Raw genomic sequence first — 21,878 nt, 5'->3', positions numbered from 1 at the left:
AAGATCCGACCCTGAAAGGCACCCCTGCACCCGACGCCCCACGGCCTTAAGTGGCCCAAGAGATGGTGCCTAACCAACCCCCAGCTTACCTCTCGAAGTGGTGGTCACACCCATAAGACCTTCGTCCCCGAGCCTGCAGTGTGTTTGCAAACCTGAGACTCCCCACTGAAAGCTGACGCCAAAACAGCACTGCACCCAGTGCTGCTGAGGGTGCACCTTTTGTGATGGCTTGAACTCCCATTTGCCCTGAGCTTAAGTCTAGGAGCTTTGCTCCCACAACCCAGTGGCCTGCCCGTAGGCGGCAACCGGAGTTCCCCTAGCCCCCTTTGGATAACATTCGGCCTCAGCACTCTGCACCCGACTGCCCCAGTGCCTTTGAGGGTGTAATAAAAGTGCATCCTTGACCCTGGGGGATCACTGAATCTAACCCCAGAATACCAACTCCCACAACTGAATACTTACCTTTGAACTGATAATCCTATTTTCTCCATAGGATAACGCCGACTGGTTTTCTGTGAAAAGTTTTTAAGTGTGGAGTTGAAAATCTAAGAATCCCTTCAAAACGAACTAAATAACCAAAACACTTTTACGTACCTGTTTACAGGAAATGTCCCAGTACAGTATCCTGGTATACTGCACTTTGTAAGAAAAGTGATCTGTAAAGTAATCTACTTGACATTCTACTAAAAAGCCAATACAAAGTATATGTACAGTATTTCAAAAGCATTGCATTACTAGTAGCTCTACTGTAATCGAATCAAAGTGCATATACGATTGCAATTCAAACTGTTTACAAACTGCATTACTACTGTAAAGTACTTATTGCTTACCTGTGCCAGGATTGCTTGGTTCTAGAAAATAAAATAACTAAAAGAATATTTTCATAAAAAACCAATTGGTCTGAAGTTCAGTCTTTGAGGGTGTGATATCATTTACTGATGGAGGGCGTACAACAAATGCTTAACACTACCCTCTGATAAAGCCTTACTTCTCAACCACACCACCACAAATGGAGAGTAAGGTGCTATCTACGTTTACCTCTGCCTACCTGTGGGGTTCCACTGGACTCTGTGCACACTATACCTCACTTTGGTGTATATATATATATATATATATATATACAGAGCCAGCTTCCTACAAGCAGGTCTAGCAGACCGCTTTTACCCTGCCTAGGCTCAACCTTAAAAGGCGAGTGAACCTGTAGGCCTCACTCCAGGGGCACAGGATATAAAGGACCTGTCTACTCCTACTGATCAGCATACGGAATGGTGCGACCACCGCTCTCGTACTGCTTAATGCATAAGGGATCCAGACGTCCATAGAGTTGGGCAGAGGACTTTTCCGTCTCAACAGTAGGGCTCATTTTTTGTTTGGAAATAATACAGTTGTTTAGAAGATCGACAATTTTTTTTGTCATGAGTGATGTGCCAACGACTGGTAGACAGACACCGGAAGCCTGACCAGGTTGCTTCACGCATTTTGTAATGTCCTAAATGAACGGCTTCTGAGCAATTGCAGAAAAAATTGTCTATAGAGGATAACTTCAAAGTGGCTATTTGTGCTTCACCTCATACCTTTTTGTGAACAATAAGCCATGGATGCGAGCTGAATGTCGGGTGCCCTTTCAAGTTACAAATACTAGCTACTTAAAATAGATTTCAGTGGTCTTAAAATCTTCCTACGAGTCTTCAGGACAAACCACTAAATGTAAGTGTTCAAGTTACTCACCACACTGACTTTTTTGTTCCTACAATGCAAGTTTCTCCTTCCACTGTCTATCTAACCTTTTGTCAGTTCTAATATGCCTACTAAATGTTGGGATGAAGACTGCAGGGGTGATGAATTCATATGACTCAATGCCCTAAACCTATTGTTTAGGGTCAAGGAAAACAATATTCATGTTTATTTTGCTCATTGCATATACCCTCTGGCTGCCAGTTCACAGTACCACAGTCTGGTTTGTCTGCTGCAAAGTCAGGCAAGATATGTAGAGGAAATGCAAAACGTTATTCAAATCCTTTATTAGCGCAAAGTCCTTATTATTAGGGTGACTGTTCCAACTAAACGCTGTAAGCTGAGCTTTCATTGCTGACAGTGGCTCAATTATGAAAATCTGTTGTGTATATTTGTACGGCACCCAGAATGTTCCTTGTGTATATGAAATAGATTTAGAAAAATGGAAGCAATATTAGTTATCCGTTTTAAAAAATAAAATGAACCTCAGAAATAATTTGCACTTTAAAAAAATAAGGACGTTTGCAGAAAGTTTTACTAAACTATTTTTCAACTTTCAAAGACCACTTTAAATACTATTTTTGTGAGGCATCATTTAGAAAAACATGTACGATGCATGCCTATAATTGCAAAAGAAAATAATGAAGTGTAAAACTACTGTGGCCACGGAACATTAAAAAATATATATCTTTAGGGACCCAGTCTTTAAGAAAGCCAAACGTGCACCCACAGACCTTGCCTGGTTGCAATTTATGGCATTCAGAAAATCAGGAGAGTTTTCAGAAGTGACCTGGAAACCATCCAGAGCTGCAGGTTTCCAGCCATACTCTTAGCAAATATACACACAAATATGTGCTGAGCAGGTGCTATTTTTAGGTCTCGCCTGACCCAGCGCATGCGTTGGTCTAGCGAGACTTATTGAGAGGGCTCCAAAAAGTGCTACCAGGCCAGCCTACAGCTACAGTGCTTTACCGCGATTACTTTCACTTTCGCGGCCGCACGGCTGCTTTAATGTTTGATCACTTTCACGGCCGCATGGCATAGCCAATAGGTCTCGCTTTTGGGACCTTATAAGTATTTAGTTATGCAACTGTTGCATGGCTAAACACTTATAAGGTCCCAAAGGCGAGACCTATTGGCTATGCCAATGCTTGTTTTTCTTATCTCCAGGGGGAAATTATTTTTGCCTCATGAAGAAACTCCATTCCCTACAACCTCAATTTTTTCAGAAGGAGCGGGGCTCCCTTCTAATCTGGGAAACAGTTTGACTCTCCTTTGTCATCAGTAAATTTCTGACCTTTTCCAGGGTAGGAAGGGTTGAAGAGGAGTTTGTGAACACCCTCAAACATGTAACGTTATGGGCGTCCATCTACATGAAGGACTTTCCAGCTCTGACATTTCCACTTACCACCTACTTCCTGCCTCAGGGAGCACATTGGTTTACGTGAAATTCTTCATGCAAATAAATCCTTGAAGAGTGCAAAACCAACTTTTGTGCATGGAAGTCTTATTTATACATGTAAATAGCTTTGAGAAAGAGACTCATAACATTGTAACTCTGACAAGTTCAGCTGGTTTTAAAATGTAAAAATATAGTGCTTGTTATATGCTCACAATTATTGCAAACCAGGGACCTGAAGTACAATGAAATGAAGTGATGTGATTTATTTTGCTTATTAATTATATAATGTGGTCAAGTGCAGAAGACCAAGTGTAGACGGTCTTCCTGATCCTTCGGTGGGAAGCTTGGTCTGGATAGTGAGTGTAATCAGAATTAATTTACAGTAACGCTTTGTGAAATCAAGTGATTTGATTAAAAGTAAATTTTCGGTAATGAAAATGCTAGTATATTTGAACAATACGCTGGCATACGTATACGTCCATGGATATTTGCACAACACACAAATATTCACTTTACTTTTATTTAAGTACTAAAAATGGTAAATCCAAACATTTTTTTAAATATATTTTAAGTATGTATAAAAACAAGTATGTTTACACAAACTTTATACAAATATATATTTAAAATAACCTTACCTATGAAGTTGGGATGTGATGTTAAGTTAATCCTTATGTGGAGACTTCCTATGTAGTGTCCACAGTTTACTGATTCCAAAAGTAGTTACTTGCTCTGTAATGACGGACAACTGTTAGGGTTGCAGCACATGTCGCTATGATCGCATCTGTTTTTCATTGTAGTTATTTGCACTGAGATGTGTCATTTGGTTGATTTGACATTTCTCTGTTTCCACAGTGTTCTGACAGAGAGCAATGGAAGTAAAGAGGTGCAGAGGAGCTTGCGAAGCCTGGAGGTGCAGAAGTGATAAGAAGAAGTTTGTGCTGCCTGTTAATTGGTTGCTGTTGCCCCAGGAAATATTTCTAAAGATATTTATGTATCTTTCGCCAACTGACAAGGTTAATATTCGTGTGACATGCACTCATTTCAGGATCCTGATAGACCACCATGCTCTATGGAAAAATAGCGTATTTGTCTTCAGAAACCTAGGGATTTTAAATGTAAATTTTTTGAAAATGCTTAAGACAAGGAGAGTATGTTCAGTAGAAGTGGGCCGTTTAAAACTTTATCATTGGAAAAGGTTCATTGAAACCCTGCCTGACCTTCTAAACATAACTGTCTATTCGTGCTTGACAGACGAGGCAATCAAAGCTATGAAACCGCTTACAAATCTACAGAGACTGCAACTAACCAACTGCACAGGGCTTGAGGATGAAAAACTAGTGAGTGACGTTTGCCATTTTCAGCAGCTGACCCACTTGTGGTTATGCGAATTAACACTGAGCAGTTATACTACACTGGTTGGGCTATGTCTACTACATAATCTTATCTCTCTATCGCTTCATAGCAAAGATGGGTTTGTTCCCAAGAACGCCTTGAGAGACGTTTTGTTCCAGTTGCCAAAGCTAAAAGAACTTTCTCTTTCAGTTCACAATATGTGTAATGATTCAATGTCATTCTGCTTCAGCCCACCGGAAATTCTTGAAGGACATCCAGGGGGTGAGTTTGATTCGTTTATTTTCACATATATAGTAGTTGGAAATTAATGCAATTATACTCGAACAATCCAAAATAATTATGCTAGCCACCAAAGTTTTACAGCAGATTTTCAAATCAAAGAAAATACCAATATTGATTGATCGCCATCATGAGCAATAATAAGTGCAAGTGGATTAGCATCTGCAACATAGATGTGCACGATGACTTGGACAGATGTGGAATATCTGGAGGAGGGATGTGAAATAAAGACATGTTAATATTTTTACCACCTCAACACATAGTTACCTCATACTCACTCATTTGGCACTTACTGCCATCATTCACAAAAAACCTAGAAAGTGTGCTGTGACTGTGAAGAAGCGTGAGCCAGTGCAGCTAGCTTTAACCTTCACACCGGTGTATCTTGAATTTGAGGGATGTAGAATCACAGGGACTTGGGGCCTGATTTCGATTTCAGCGGATGGGTTAATCCATTACAACGATGACAAATATTCCGTCTGGCCAAATTTAAATCCCATAAAATCCTATGAGGTTTATATTTCAGCAGACTGGATATCCCTCACCGTTGTGACTGAGTAACCAGTCTGCTGAAATCTAAATCAGGCCCTTAGTGCTTGCCAACAGCTCAGTGCAACATCAGTGACTGTTCATTGCTGTGAGACACTCTTGTGCTAATTTGCTGTCATTAGGAGTAGAGCAGGCTCAGTTTTCAGCTGGATTGGAAGAGAGCGACTATCTGGTTATGAACTCATGGACCCACTAGAAATCCCTCCCCTCGAGTCCCTATGCCCACATCAAAGTGAAACTTGCTATGGACAATAGCAAAGTGGGGAAAACAAGGAAGAGAGAGTATGTTACACACTTATCATAGATGTTCTTCAGTTGTATGGAAATAGATCAAGATGTCATAACGATACCACCATAAATACATTTGGTTGGGCTCAAAGATATTTCGGATGCGTTGCAAAGGCCGAATGGCATGACTAAATATTAAATTGGCCATAGTACATATTCAGCACCAGCTTCCATCCTTTTTTATTTAATTAAACTGTTTGATTAGTTAAAATCATTACAGCCAAAATATATATCCACCACACAACCCCCTCCTCCCAATATCCGTATACCCATTTCCTTTATAAGACAAAATCATGGAATCCGATCTTTTCATCACATTTCAGTTACACTAGTTATACTTCAGTACATTGTTCCCCCAATTGCACACAGACCACTTTACTAAAAAAAGAAAAACCGACAATCAAAATTGCTCAGTTCCCATTAGGATTCTTGGTCAACATAAATCTAAATTAGCAGATCAACCTCTATACTAAAAATTGTACACTTCGCAATTATTGCACTGGAGTCTGCCTAGCAAAATACTAGTCATTGTTATCCTACTGTAGAAAGTGCTCATTTTCCATTATTCACACAAGCCTGCCTAAAACATACCTTGCACTGAATTATCCTTCAGTTGAAATTGCACAATTCTCATTATTGCCCCCAACCCCTGTAAGCCCTAGTTATCCTTCAATACGAGAGTTGAACAATTCCCCTTGGTGTACACCACCCACCCTACTCGAGTATTCTGCTAAAAGTGCTTATGAATCCCTGAAGTGACCTGTGGTACAATTACACACATTTCCCCTTCCTACCCCAAACCCATCCTGCTAAAGTGCATAACAGGTAAAAGCACAAAACTCGTGCTTAGTTCACCAACAAAAACTTGATGCACCAAAAAGTTATAAAGCGTATCACGTTTTCGGGTAGCATGTTTTTCAGATTTTTTTTCCCTTGTAATTATATGTCAGTGGTGACAGCCTGTTGAATAGGTCTGTCACTGCTCTCATATACCGTAGGAACGGGCTTGATAGCTGACTTAATTCACGTTAGCAGAGAATGCAGACACAATTCACCTCTTAGTCAGCAGAGAATTGTGTCCCTACAAGATCGAATGTTCAGGGCAAAAAACATTAGTCATAGCCAAAACTTCCTCAGCTGTATTAGAGTCTCGCAGATGCAAATCACTTGCAGCAGTGATTCCTATGATTTGCTGCATAATCTACATTGCTAACTCATATCTCCATTTTGGCGTCCATACCAGTAGCATCTTAGAGGTATCAAACCACATCGCCACCTCATGAGACTATTTTTTCCCTTGATGGAAAGTGCCAAGCTCAGGTAATCTAGGAGGCAGCCAGCAGCATAAAGGTCGATAGCCCAACTGCCATGCACCTTGTTCCCTTGTTCCCTTGTTCCCTTAGGGCTTGGTCCACCGATGGAGCTTTTGTGTTTTTCATTAATAGTTTTGCTATAGCCTTTGTCGAAAAATCTGCGTTGACAAGTTTTCCGCATTCAGCATTTGGATGCACTTGCTTAGGAAAGCACCCCAGTATGACTACTGTATTATCTTCCATAGCAATTGTTTCAATATATATACAAGACCTCTTGTATATATACTTTAATATATACTTGTATGTGTACGTACTTTGTGGGCTCTGGAGATCATCCCTAGGACTTGTCTGCTTCCACTTAGGGACTTTTTTTTCTGTTCAACTGCCTCTATTTAACTGTCTTGATAGAAAACGAACAGCAGAGGTCAGTAAAATACCAGAATCTCTTTAGCATTCTCTAGATTCCACTCCATAGAATTTGTCTTCCACGAGCACCCGTAGACAATATTTTTTTCAAATCTTGTATTTTCAATTATATGACCACCAAAGGCCCTGCTTTTATATTAAAAACAGAGCTTTGTACTATACCATTTCCAGCTGAAAGGAAATAATTCTCCATGTGTTTTCATACCTGGCGTGTCACGCAATTTGGTGCTTACTTTGCTTCCATGTTAAAGAACAGTAGATGTTTCAGCACCCAGGCTAATGTGCTGCATAGCTAAATACATAAAAGGTCCCAAAGGCGAGACAGATTGCATTGCAAATGCTTGTTAATAGTATGATATCCATTTAGTATGCAACACCAGGTTATGTTTGGAGAGATTACATTCCAGCCTAGTTTGATGTTGGCTGGTACAGTCTGGTAGAGCAAACAGACGTCTATATTGTGCGCATTACTGTTTGTTCAAAAGTTCAAATAATTGATCTTGAAACCTTATAGCTCCATAAGAGAGAGCAGGCATCACTTTGCAGCCCACAGCTTTTAGAGCTTGCAGATTTGGGCTGGCCTAGCTTTTTTTAATTTTTAAGTTGCCCCATTGTGCACGCTAAATGCTTGGCTGACACCTTTAAAACTTCTTCTTGTGCTATTTTGCCACCTCTTTCATCCAGAAGAGTTAAGAACAATGGTTCAAGGATGGCCCAAAAGGGTCCAATAGAAAAGGTGACCCAGGCAGGGTCACTTGTTTTTTAAGATAAGTGAAATCAATTCCGTAGGGAGCAGGAGACAAAGTACGTAAAGGGTCATGTAGGTCAAAAGATAGCAGGTATTTATTTAAACAAAGTCAATTTTAGAATGCTCACAAAATAAGAAAAGCGTGGTGTGAAATAGTGATAGTAGTTTTAAAAAGACATCGCATTGACAACAATATAGTAGTTGAATTCCATAATTGATCTTTACAAGTTATAAAGAATTCATGTTGTGGGGTGGTCGACGGCGTTTCGAACCCAATTATTGGGGTTCATCTTCAGGACAGTGGTGAGCATGTATTTTGAAGTTAAACTGCCCGTAAAGTTCCTAGAGTCTCCAAAGTGGGAGGCAGGGGCTTCAAAGGTTAATTATTTGAAAACAAGCAGCTTGGCAGTACATAGATCCGCCTGGAGAATGTAATTTTCTTTAGAGGGGCGACAGGGCAGTGAATGGGAGCCTGAGGCCGAGCAGTCAGAGACGTCCTGCAGCTGTTGGGGCTGGCTGATGAATGCGCATTCATCAGCCAGCCCCAACAGCTGCAGGACGTCTCTGACTGCTCGGCCTCAGGCTCCCATTCACTGCCCTGTCGCCCCTCTAAAGAAAATTACATTCTCCAGGCGGATCTATGTACTGCCAAGCTGCTTGTTTTCAAATAATTAACCTTTGAAGCCCCTGCCTCCCACTTTGGAGACTCTAGGAACTTTACGGGCAGTTTAACTTCAAAATACATGCTCACCACTGTCCTGAAGATGAACCCCAATAATTGGGTTCGAAACGCCGTCGACCACCCCACAACATGAATTCTTTATAACTTGTAAAGATCAATTATGGAATTCAACTACTATATTGTTGTCAATGCGATGTCTTTTTAAAACTACTATCACTATTTCACACCACGCTTTTCTTATTTTGTGAGCATTCTAAAATTGACTTTGTTTAAATAAATACCTGCTATCTTTTGACCTACATGACCCTTTACGTACTTTGTCTCCTGCTCCCTACGGAATTGATTTCACTTATCTTAAAAAACAAGTGACCCTGCCTGGGTCACCTTTTCTATTGGACCCTTTTGGGCCATCCTTGAACCATTGTTCTTAACTCTTCATTATCACCCCAGGTTCACATATCGGGGTACCCTTGTCTCCTAAAACCTCTTTCATCCAAGCGCACCCCCAGGTATTTAAAACTTTTCACTCTCTCCAATTGCACTCCCTCCACGTATCACCAAGACCCTTTTATAATTAATTCCCTGTCATATAGCACTATTTTAGTTTTGTAAAGTTGATATTGATGGCATTGTTGTTACTGTATTAAGCAAGGGGTTTGAGAGAACTCTGTAAGCCTACTTGAGTGTGATCTAGGATAACCTTATCTGCATATTGGAGTATTTGAGCCTGCTGACAAACCAATCGCGGTGGACATGATCTAGGGCTGATCAGGTTGCTTTCCAAATATGCTATGAAGAGATTAACTAACATGGGTGCAAGGATACATCCTTGCTGAAGACCTTTATCTGTAAAGATTTTCTCTGAAGTGGACCTGTTAGTTTGATTTTTACCCATGTCTCACTGTAGATGGACTCAATTGCCTTCAATAGTCGAGCGGCAATTCCCTATCTGTGTAACTTTGCCCATAGCCGGTCTTTTAGGATGTTGTTGACCGCCTCAGTAAAATCAATAAATTCTGCATAGAGTGGCAATGCTTTTGGGTGGAAAGCATCCTCCATTAAACAGGGCAAGATGTGCAATTTGTCCTCTGTTATCAGTCTTTCCCACCCAAGCTTAGGCTTGACATTTTCCTTATAGACCAATTATAATCTGTTTAAGCGACTATTAGACCTGGCACCATTGGTGTGGGTCTCTCCTGTATTTTTAGGTCTCGCCTGACCCAGCGCATGCGCTGGTCTGGCGAGACTTATTGAGAGGTCTCCAAAAAGTGCTACCAGGCCAGCCTAGAGCTACAGTGCATGTGCGAGGGCGTGCGCGCCGCGCTTTACCGCGATTACTTTCACGTCCGCACAGCTGCTTTGCATAGCCAATAGGTCTCGCTTTCGGGACCTTATAAGTATTTAGTTATGCAACTGTTGCATGGCTAAACCCTTATAAGGTCCCAAAGGCGAGACCTATTGGCTGTGCCAATGCTTGTTGCCTTTGCCTCCTGTTATTTTGCTGTGTGTTGGACTTCGTTTTTGCTGGCCTAGATGCTTTGGGCACTTTGCTACTGCTGTTCAGTGCCAAGTGCAAGTGCTCCCTGCAAATTGTTGTTACAGATTAGTGATTTCATGATTGGCATATTTGATTTACTAGTCAGTCCCTAGTACAGTGCACTGTGTGTGCCCAGGGCCTGTAAATCAAATGCTGCTAGTAGGCCTGCAGCTCTGATTGCGCCACCCACATAAGCAGCCTGTAAATGTAACTCAGACCTACCACTGCAGAGTCTGTGTGCAGTTTGGTACTGCCATGTCGACCTGGCAAGTGCATAACATGTGTATTTGTAAAGCGCATGTTCACCAAGAGGTATCTTGGTGCTGAATAACAGATGTTTCTTGTTACCCAACACAATGGTACTCATTTTATCAACCTCAGATGGATGAAAGGCTGAATGGACCCGCCGGGATTTGAACCTGTGGCCATGAGGTCGAACACAGGTCCCTACAGTGGCGGCATTAGTCCACTGAGCCACCAGACCAGGCTTCACTTGCCAGGCCCTAACCTTCCCTTTTCTTCCGTGTGAGTCACCCCTAAGGTAGGCCCAAGGTATGCCTGTGGGCAGGGTGCAGTGTATGTGAAATGTAGGACATGCCCTAGTGTGTTTGGCATGTCCTGATGGTGAAATAATGCCAATTTTGTTTTTCACTATTGTAAGGCTATCTGTTCCCATAGGATAGAAGGGGGAGGTTGCTTATAACATCTTATAAGCATAACCACCCCTGGGAACCCGGTAGGAAAATAAAGTTTTGTATGCCTGAACTCAGAATGTTGAGATGCATCTTTTAGGGAGGGTGATTTTTACATTTTGTGTTTGAAAATACCACTTTTAAAAAGTGGGTATTTTCTTGCTTAACCATCCAGTGTGCCTCAGCATTTAGAGTAGGGGGTGGAGATTTCTTCCACACCTTAATGGGCCTGGTCTGCTGTAGACGATGCTGTTGCTACCTCCTGCCAGGAAGCTGCATCAGAGAGGACAGAACTGGTTTTGGCTGGGCAAAGAGCTTCTCTGCCTCAGAGAACAAAGATTTACTGTATAAAAAGAGGGGCCCAGACTTTTAGATCAATTTTGGACTTCAAGAGGAACCTCTGCCAAGGAGAAGAGTTAAAGAAACTAGAGGAGGAGTATTGCCCCTTTGCTGTGATCTGTCTGGGATTGGCCTGCAGTGGCTGTTTCTGCCAAGGAGAAGAACTGTGTGTGCATCATGCTTGAGAAAGTATCTCCAAGGGCTGTTAAAGCGGTCTCGGGAACAGCAAAAAGCTCACCATCCTTCTGGGCACCGTCTCTGGTTCCGCTGGTTCCAGTTGCCACAGAAGAAGAGAGCAGCCGACTCAGTCACCGAGTCCGTTGCAGACTCCGTGTCCTGAAGGCACCGCAGAGAGCACTGCCTTGCTTCGCAAGTCAACCATGGTTGAAGAGCCAGGCTGATTTCGGCCTGGCGGCGCAGGGTACGCCTGAAATCTTCTGAGTTCGCCTGCTTAATTGTTCAGAGACACGGAACACTCTGTTGGCATAGGAACTTCAATTTATTAGCTGCAGCTAGGTACAGTTGTCCTAGAAGTACATCAGTGGTAGGTTCTCAGGAGACTGCCACTTCAATCCGTGGCTCAGTCTTTTATAGCGCTTAAATCCCCTAAAGCAACAACGCCCTCAATGTGCAAAAACATGTCATCCACTAGCAAACATTCCTTTTACAAGATACAGGATAACAGGTAATAGAAATTCCTTCCCTAGGGTAGTGTTCTCTACCTGACCCTATAGGCCAGGTGGCTTGAGCATTCCTAAGTTTAATTAATTTACAACAGGACGTGTTTGCGTGATGCAGGTGGTGATTCGTAAAACAAAGGGAAGGCAGAGAAGGATCACCAAGGGTCAATAGATGGTTATCACGGAAATTAGTTGCTTCGAGCCGGGTCCCAGAATGTACTTTGCTCAGAGAGAAAGGAAAAAGGTCATTTAACATGTTACAGTTCAGAGTACGAAGAAACGCTACGAAGGTCGTCGGCGCCTGAGTGAGGGCAACATCACAATGGTGTCAATACGCAAGATGGAGCCGTAATCAAATTTCCTCATGGTCTGACCGACTCCGTCAACAAGCCACAGCTTGCACCGCGTCCTGTGGGCACCACACTCTGCACTGCTACGCTGCACACATGTCACTGACTCTGTTGCTGCCCGACTCAAACAACTGCCTCCGTCACCACACCGTGACCTGCCAGCACCGCATCGAGCACCGTCTCACCCTGCAATGCAAGCCTTGATCTCAGGACTCCGTCAACGAGCTGCTGTCTGCACCGAGCTCGTGAGGACACCGCATACTGCAACGCTTCCCTCTCGCATCGCAACCGCGACTGTTGCCCCGACCGACTCGCATCGGCGCGTTGGCCGCAACAAGAAAGGTACTGTCTCCGAGTCTGTCGACGCTTTAGCTGACGCGGTTGGCTGGAATTGTTAGACTCTGTCGTGTTCAGTTTCGCAGTAGCCCCGAACAGAGCTACAGAGTAGGAGGAATTGTGTTTTCACGTTATTCCTGCAATTTAAAGGTTATCTTGCACAGTATTATTTTTACAGTATTGCATGTTGGATCTTTGTCGTTTTTGGTCTTGTTGGTTTAGATAAAGTTTAGCTTATTTTTCTAAACTGGCGTGGTGTCCATTTGTGGTGTTTCCACTGTGTTACTGTATGCATGCACAGATGCTTTACACACTGCCTCTGAGATAAGCCTGTCTGCTTTTGCCAAGGTACCAAGGGGGTGAGCAGGGGTTATTTTAGAAGTGTTATGCTCCTTACCCTGACTAGGAAGAAGGGTCCCTACTTGTACAAAGGTACCTACCTCTGCCAACTAGAGACCCCCTTTTCTAACCGCGACTTATTACAGTCCTTTTATTTCTGTCTGATTTATCCCACTTCCAGACAATTCGGTGAAGGGGGAAGGGGGCACCTCACTTTCTTTACCCATCAGCAATATTCTGAAAAAAGATGATGTTGCATGATAAAACTGCATGTTTGATGGATATTTTCGGCACAATCTGGAAGCTGCGAATGAGATGGAAGTGATCAATTGAGATCCAGATATAATCTACAGTTACTAATCTGAAGGGGGAGACATGTATGGGCTGCCGGAGTATCAAGCGTGATCCTGCCTTTCAGGCACGGCAGGCCAAGGGATTATTTGCCAAAAGTGCGCCAAATGCATCTTTATTCGGATCTAACTAAGACACTGGTAGGATATTCCAATAAGCATTCCCCCTATCTCTGTTCTTCGGAACTGCTTTACAAAAGATGATTCAAATTAAAATCACAACCTATGAGAAACAGAGCATCCACATACTCTACCTTTATAGCCTCTAATCTCTCCAGAACAATTCTGGCAGTGTCCCGCTTCCTAATAGCTTCAGGATGGAAATATGTATTTCCAGTTGTAATATATTTGTCATTTTCTTGCGGAAACCCTTGTTCGAAGTGATTTTAACAAATTTACTATCACCATTACTTGCCCAGATTGTTGAGGCATTAATCACCCAATCAAGTTTAGTTTTAATCAACACTTCACCACTAGGGTGGCCACCACAGGTGGAGGGCCTAACTGAAGCTGTAAATTCAACATAATCTTGCAGCGGGTTTTCTTTCATCCTCCACTTCTCCTGCAGACATAAATCATTTACCATTTGCTCCTCTAGATCTCTGTTTATTTTTATTTTTTATTCACTTCCCTTATCATCCCTCTCACATTGCTGAAACAGACCTTTAGGGCCTGATTACGATGTCGGTGGGACCTCCCCTTACAGGCTGTCAGTGGCGGTTCCACTGACCTACTGGCCATCGGTCCGACCGCTGCATTACGATGCAGGTGGCTGGACTGCAGAGGTCGATAGGATCTAGGATTCCATCGTGGCAGTGGTCTGAATCGTATCCCTAACATTGCAGCGGTACCTGCACACATACCACTGGCAGGGATTACGATGTCCTCTTCCTACTGCCTTTTCATGGCGTTTTTTTTTTCTTTTACAATAGAGTTAGAAAACGGTCAATTAAACAGTATGGGGCAAAGGGTGGAAAGTTATTTCATTAGCACATTTTAGTTACATTTATAAAATGTATTTAATATTTAGTAGATAATTTTTGAACAGGTAATTACATTTAATTGTGATGGAGCAAAGGGCATGTAGTAATTTAATTATAAAACATTATAATAACATTGAAATGACATTCAAAATTTAATTTACATACATTTAATTTATGTAAAATACATTTTAACAAATTTTCTTCTAGTTATGAACAGGTTGATGAAGTGATATAGGTGCAAAGGGTGGGTAATAAGGTAAATGGAGTACATTAATTATATAGCATTTTATAAATAGAACTAGTTTGAACTACTTTAAGTATTGAGATATATATATATATATATTTTTTTAATCATTTGATTTTTGAATGATTAATAATAGTGAAATAGGGACAAAGGATAGGTAGTAAATTAATTTATAATACATGAATTGCATTTTAATCATTAAGTAGAATATTAAAATATAACTTTTTCTTTAAGGTTTTGGATCAAGATAAAAAAATATATACCATTTGGAAATGTGTTGCATATTAACATTGCATTACAGTAAAATACAGTAGTTAGTGCTTCTGACCATGAACACAGCAATAGAATGTTGTAAATATTGTTGACAATATATACAATTGGAAAAAAAAGGTTTAAGATTAGTTATAGTTAGGAACATTTATTTTATCATTTCTATATAAAACCAAGTTCAACTACACAAACCTTAGAAATTATAAAGTTATAGTTATAACTTAAAGTTAATATTAATCATTTTTATTCAGAGGTAGTCGCATCCATAAAATATACAGTAATAAAACGGAGACAAGCCTTAAAACACTTCATCAGTTCAACTGAGTATCAGTATCATTGTAGATGATGTCCAAAAAGCAAAGTACAATCGACCATGAATGCATCTGGTATTTCTAGATTTAAGTGCTGCTCTTAAAAAATTCATAACTGCAAAGAGCATTTAGTCATTAGGCAGCAGCTGCAGATACATTAAGGCAGCACAGGCTTGTCTGAAACTCATCACTTCAAGATGTATTCTCCTAGGGTAAGTAAAATATTTACATAAAAGTACAAAATGTAGGGTATCGTGAGGGGACCTATTGTCGCAGCCACGGGGGCCTCTCATAACATACGTAAAACAAAACCAGCTGGCTGAGCTAAAAGATGGTGGAGCTGGTCAAATCTAAAACAAGTTATTAAAAATCTATCGGAGGCGTTTCTCAACCTGCACAGGTAATTCTCCATACCCTGTACTGATTTTAGGAGAGCATACCCTCTCACTTTAGGCTTAGTTAGCTCTGTGTTTTCACATGCGGTCGTAGTGTGTTTTAAAAATAACTCCTTCACTATGCTCGGGTCCCGTGGCTTCACTGAGTCAGGCTTTAAAAAAATATTTGCCCTGCCCAAAGCAACTGACGTATAATATAGCGCAGCCAAGGGATTTTTAGTGCATGGTCGAATGATAAATATTTTGATCTAATCAGTTGATTGAGGGGCAACACGTTATTAGACCAGATTTTCACGCAACAGGTGAGGGATTTTACTGCCACCATGTCCGCACTATAATTTATCCATAATTTCTCATGCACGGAAAATAATAGGCTGCCCTCTGGGACCTTCAATATACGTTTCAGGAGCTTATTTTTTGCAATCTGAAGTTTGTTGGTTGCTATATAGCCCCACACCGCACTTCCATCCAAGGCCTCGGATATACAAAATGACTGGTAAAGATTTATAATCATAACCGGGGTCTGTGTACCTAGTCTGTGGGCATAGCTGGCAATGGCTCCCATTTATTTGTTCATATTGCCTGCCTTCATCTCTAGCAACTGTTTCCAGATCGGTTTCTCATCAAATAGGATTCCTAGATAGTGAAAAGCCGGGACCTTAGTGTCGGAGGGACGGTCGGAAACAGAAGCGAGGAGGCCGTATAGGGTGAATATTGGGTTTTTATTTTTGTGGTGGCGAAAGGTAGAAAAGGGTTGAGCAGAGGATAGTCTTGAAAACAATTCAATAAGTTCTCTTCTGGTACAGGGAACGTCTTCCGGGGTGGTTCTTCGTTAGATGTTCAGCTGTTGGGCCATGGTGGAACGAAGATGTGGTCCCGGAATTCTCTCGGAAAAGAAACAAATGAGAAGAAGCGGTCAATGTCTTATTGTGACATTTTAGTCTACCGTCACCACACCAAGTGCATAAGTAGGGGGAATACACATAATTGGTGGTCTTTCTTGTAAAGGTGTGAGGTAAAAGAAAATCAATAAAAAAATGACTGGGTATGTTAATTGTCACTGTCCGTTGGATTACTTTCCAGGGCATAGACAGTGTATGTCCTGACGTCTGTCTTGTCCTTTTCGGCGAAAGAGGAGCGTGGTTGGGGAGGGGGGAATTGCAAGGGCTAGGAGAGGGAGTAAGTCCCGTGGCCCAGAGACCAAAAGAGGCAAAAAACTAACGTGGAGAAATAAACACTAAACAAAACGTTTCTTCTTTGGTTTTCCCCTCCCTCTATGCTTGTTCCCACCCTCCCACCTTTGTTCCGCCACGTACCGCTAGAAGCCACAACTCTCCTGAGTTGTGGCGGCTTGTGCGCACTCTGGGATCCACTAGTCTTCCGACCAGGTTTCAGGGGTCTCGGGGTCTTCCTCGTCAGCGGTCCCGTCTTCAATGCTCCCGGCGGCGTCTCGTGGTGTCTTGGCGTCTTTCCCGTAGTCCACGTCTCCTGCTTCTGGATTCCTCTTTCGGGCTGACACACCTTCGCTGTTCACGGTCCCGCTTTTTTGCCGTCCGTGACCTCGATCCCGCGTTGCGGATTGGTTGCTCGTTACCTCTGGTCCGCCTCCTCCCGGGGTTTCCTCTTCTGGGTTACGGTACGCGTCCTGCGGAAGGGAGAAGTCTGTCTTTAATTCCGGCAGGGATGTGTTATCATCGTCGAAACGGTAAGGTGCCCAATTTGCCTCAGTCCGGGAGTTGTGTACCCCACCGTCCTCCTCACACTTAGCTAAAATGTGGGCACCTGTTTGAATGTTTTAGAGAGGGTTCCCTGGGGGCCAACTTCCAAAACGTACGGCTTTGTGAAGTTGGCTGACAGGTCCAACCCGCTTATAAAAGCTACAAATCCATCAATCAGGGCCTGTAGGTCCCTCACGGTGCGTGCCATCAGCACCGCGTCATCAGCATATAAAAGAACTGAATTGCTGTCCTGCCCACTCGTGGACAGTCTGTCTGCAAAGATGTCAAGGCTGCCTCTAGGCGGTTTATGTATAGAGTAAAATCAAAAAGGTGCTAAAATGCACCCCTGGCGTACCCCCCTGGTGCAGTTAAAATAATCAGTAGTTCCTGCCCCCTATGAGTGTTTAACTGCAGCTGTAGTGTGGGCATGGAGGGTCCCTCAATGCATTTATAGCGGGCTCAATCCCAAGGGAATTAAGAAGGGTCCATACATTTTTTCACTTAAAGTTATACTTTCCTCCCGCCAATAACCTTTCTAGTACTTGTGCACCTTCGTACAAAGTATTATGAACTCGCTGGGCGGAGAAAATGAACTATAATTTGCTCATTCACCAAGCACTGCTTCTATCTTTTCATATTACCTCACTTGCATGTTAAATCATAGCATTCATAACAACACTCATGCCATCTCAAATTATATCACTTGTAAGAACACTGTGCATGGTAAAGGGCAGAGTTCTAGTTCTCAAATATTTGTCCGAGACAAAAATGGAAATGTTCCATTAAAATTCTGCAAAGTTTGGAAAAGACTTTAAGACATGTCAACAAGACAGTGTCCGCATTCCTTCGAGATCATCAAATGTCTTCCATTTTTCATTTGAATCGAATATATTTCAATTCAGCACTGGTGTCGTGATGGTGTACATTTTACAACCTATGGAAACCATCTTTTCATTTTAAACCAAACAATTTAACTTCACAAATGTATTTAAATACAAAGGCTATTTTAATAGCCAGCCGATATTATGTTGAAATGTATTTACATTTCAACAAGCGGTGCAATACGTTCACTAAAGTACTGTAGTATTATGTAAACGTTAAAAAAAATATATAAATCAATAAAACTACTTTTCTTGAGTTGTCTAAAGTGCCTAATTTATTTCTGTACATTAAAACAAAATTAATACCCTATGTGTTACCATAAACCACAGAACGTAGGCAAAGTGTGGTCTAAACAATATGGCGGCATTTTTATTTTGTAAAAATGTCCATTAAGCAATAGGATTGTGTTTTGTCATCACCGTGTTCGCGATATAACTCGAAGGTGCTATGGTATACTGCGGCCCACTATATCACAATATTTTTTTCCCTTTTAACTTAAAAACTACCTAACCGATTTAGATCAAATACCAAGAAGGACTCTTTTCACACCATAGTCTACATTCCTGCATAATTTCATGTGAATCCATTAAGCTATTTTGCCATTACGTCTTATGCAAAAGTCTATGTAAAATGTATTGGGGGAAATGTGTTTTGGGCCCTCCCCCCTTTTTTTTTCTTCACACCCCTTAACTAATTACCGCAAAACATTGCACGGTCAGTCAATGTAGAAAAAAGACTAGGGGGTCGGTTAGTATGTCGGGCGTATTGCCACTGCCTGCATGGCGGTGGCGATCCGCCCACATTTTTGTCCGCCCGCATGCCTTTTCCCTTTTCCCCCCCTGCCATATTAGTATGGCGGGGGGGACCCCTGCGGGCGAGTCGACCGGGCGAAAAAGGGGCTGAATATGGTGGCGGTGTCTACAAGACACCGCCATCCATATTACAATACATGCGGTGAAATGCCTTTCCATGGTGGGAGGGCATGTGGTAACTGCATGGTAATTTCATGCAGACCCTGGTGACTCTAAGGTAGAGGAATGTGGCTGTCTTCAAGATCAGTCTGCTTCCAACATCTTTCTGCTCTGGTGCAAAGAATCCGCAATATTTTTCGGAAGCGAGTTCAATATCTGAGAAAGTAGTGCAGGGTGGTCAGACCATGTTACTTATCAAAAATATGGAATCTAACAGATGCCTTTCTTTGTGGGTAGGCACTAGGCCTAGACGGAAGTAATCGGATATTTGAAAACCTCAAAGGTCTCCTTGAACTGCAGGGTTAATCCTTTGGCAACCTCAAAACGATGGACTACAGTTTAAAACACCTGATTTGATAATGCTTCTATTTTGTTTCAGTCCCCTTTGGTGAAGTCAAAGGGCCTAATTATGAGTTGCTCGTTAAATTCCGGCTGTGCGTAAACCCCTGTTTAAGCAGGGACGGAATTACGAGTTTGGTTTTATTTAATACATTTGAAACCTGCTGAAATTTAAATGGGGAAAACGTATGGATTTACCGTATCCTGTGGATTTTGGTGTGTTAAACACCAACATTTGCATGTTATTCCCCATATACTCATAAAAGGTGTTATTTATCACACCCTATAAATAATGTACCCCATGGTATCCTCATTTATGAGGGGCAATAAGTTATGCCTCAACTCGAAATCAGGCCCTAGGTGGGCTGTCCTTGCACGCTGGAGATGGCGTGCTTTTTGTTCATATTGAATAACTGATCTCCAGCTTCCTGTGTCCGCTCAATATCCTTTTCTGTCCCCAGTTCAAAATGACGGCTTAACTGTTGTGGATTCTTTATTTAACTTCCTATTATGTATCCCTGCAAAAACAGATACTTACCTCCGGATAAATGGGTATTCACCTCACAAAGCACATACATATTTAGAGGAAAGAGTGAAATCACTTTAGCCAAGTTCCAAATCTAAACCCTGGGTATAAAGAAGGGTTCCGCCCAAATGTCTTTTTTTTATTTTTTATTTGTTTAAAAATTTTGTAACCCGAACTAGACCCGAAGATATCGGGTATCGGAGCGCTTTACATGAGCACCAGTTACATTACACAAGCACACATTCATTGTTGTTAGGCACAGGGAGATTAAGTGATTTGCCCGGAATCACGGGATGCGGAGCGTTGTTGCGGAGACTTGAACGTGGTCCCCCTTCGAGGTCGACCGCTCTAGCCGTAAGGCTACATCCTCTTCCCAAATGGCATCTAATTTTGGGTATCGTGTGAGTGCTGAGTGTATGGTTGATGGCTGTTACATAAGTCGGTAGGGATGGTGGATGTGTGTGGTTAAAAAAATATATTCATTGTGTTGAATGGTTTCAGCAGACACTGTGCGCGACAATCTACTATTAAAAGGTTTTAGGTGTAGGTGGTGTTAACACTTACACACACGCATCATTTAATGATCTGCAGGATAGGAAATTATTAAATTAGTGAATTAGATTACTTCTACATATTTTAGGGCATGTATGTGAATTTATGAATACAGTATCAATCTGTAGAATCAGTAGTCACTGGAAAATTGAGAATATTTATGATATTTTACTGGAACTCTGAATATGGTTGAAAAATTGTATTTTATTCGAGATCGGTTTTACCAATGCACTGTTTAATTGACTGACGGTCCCCTGACCTCTACTGAGGCTCTAAAGGTGTTATTTTTGCTCTATGGAATTATTTCATGTTTAATTTAAATAAATCTAAATACCCATGTCTTTTTTTTTTTTCATTTGAGCTTAGAGTCTAGTTGTGCTCCAAGACTTCACCTACAGAAACTGGAGTTTCTTACACCAGAGTTCACAGCTTTGTCAGCGACTGCCCTGCACCAGCTGTCTACTGTTACCACGCTCATCCTGCAGCATTATAAAGCTCACGCATTCGGGCAATCTCTCTTACTATCAATGTTGGCGAACCTACCAAATGTGACTGAATTAAAACTTGCATGTAAGATCGTATTCATTTTATTTTAAATACCTAATAATATGTGACTAAAATAATGAGCTTTATTACCAAGATAAGAAACGGTTACTTTTTAGGTTGAGCCTACCAGATGTTCTGTGGTTCCAAAAGACCTGTTGTGAGCGTACCAAGAAATGACAGCCCACCCATTGCTTATTGGTTGGCGTTATGGTCACTCATTTGCTTGCTATTTATATGGTGGCCTTCATTACTTGTATTGTTTCTCCCTCCCCTGGAGCATCATCATGACTGGCAGATTTCTGTCCTTCCACTGCTCACTTTTAGGGAACTACTTTGTTCTTTTTAGTTAAGTACTCCACCAGAGGCATGTTTTTTCCAGATCTCACCTTCTTGTGTTTCACTTTCTGTTTGATTCCTTGTTTTGAGATTTCTTTGCAGCAAAGTATGGAAGTACGCCGTAGGTGCCAAATTCAAAATGTGTATTTTATTAATAATCCATATTTATTTGTAAAGAATTATTTCGTTTGCAGTTTTCGAAGTAGACTAGGTTACTTAGAAGTCAAGAGGTGTGACTGGCCATTGAAGCATTTAAACTGAAGCATCCCTCTTTGCCTTGTGTTGCAGTAAAAATAAAGCGGCCTGTATCAATTTGGAATTAAACATGGTGGTGTTGAACATATGTTACAGACATTAATTCCCACAATTCATCAAATAGGTAATTTAATCTTAACCAGGTGCCTAGCT

General features: G+C 41.7%; 2 protein-coding genes across 5 annotated transcripts in view; one reads left to right on the top strand and one right to left on the bottom strand.

Annotated features, from left to right (window-relative positions):
• MIS18BP1 (MIS18 binding protein 1) overlaps positions 1-21,878 on the bottom strand; it is a 772,466-nt gene that overhangs the window by 611,588 nt on the left and 139,000 nt on the right. Inside the window, exon 4 of one of the 3 annotated variants that reach the window (XM_085627029.1) lies at positions 3,772-3,865. The exons of the other annotated variants lie outside the window; for them this stretch is intronic. The gene's annotated coding sequence lies outside the window, so the exon portion shown is untranslated. The remainder of the gene's footprint in view (positions 1-3,771; positions 3,866-21,878) is intronic. 3 annotated transcript variants of the gene reach the window in all.
• Positions 1-21,878, top strand: part of LOC146799479 (uncharacterized) — a 165,390-nt gene that overhangs the window by 50,679 nt on the left and 92,833 nt on the right. For both annotated transcript variants that reach the window (XM_085627035.1, XM_085627034.1), the window contains exons 2-3: positions 3,989-4,750; positions 20,955-21,158. In XM_085627035.1, the coding sequence (XP_085483161.1) occupies positions 4,006-4,750; positions 20,955-21,158 (949 nt within the window). In that variant the 5' untranslated portion in view covers positions 3,989-4,005. The remainder of the gene's footprint in view (positions 1-3,988; positions 4,751-20,954; positions 21,159-21,878) is intronic.

This window comes from Triturus cristatus, chromosome 9, assembly GCF_964204655.1.
Source record: "Triturus cristatus chromosome 9, aTriCri1.1, whole genome shotgun sequence".
Taxonomy (NCBI): Eukaryota; Metazoa; Chordata; class Amphibia; order Caudata; family Salamandridae; genus Triturus; species Triturus cristatus.
Note: the sequence above shows the minus strand (reverse complement) of the source record. Positions and strands in the feature narration are given on the sequence as shown.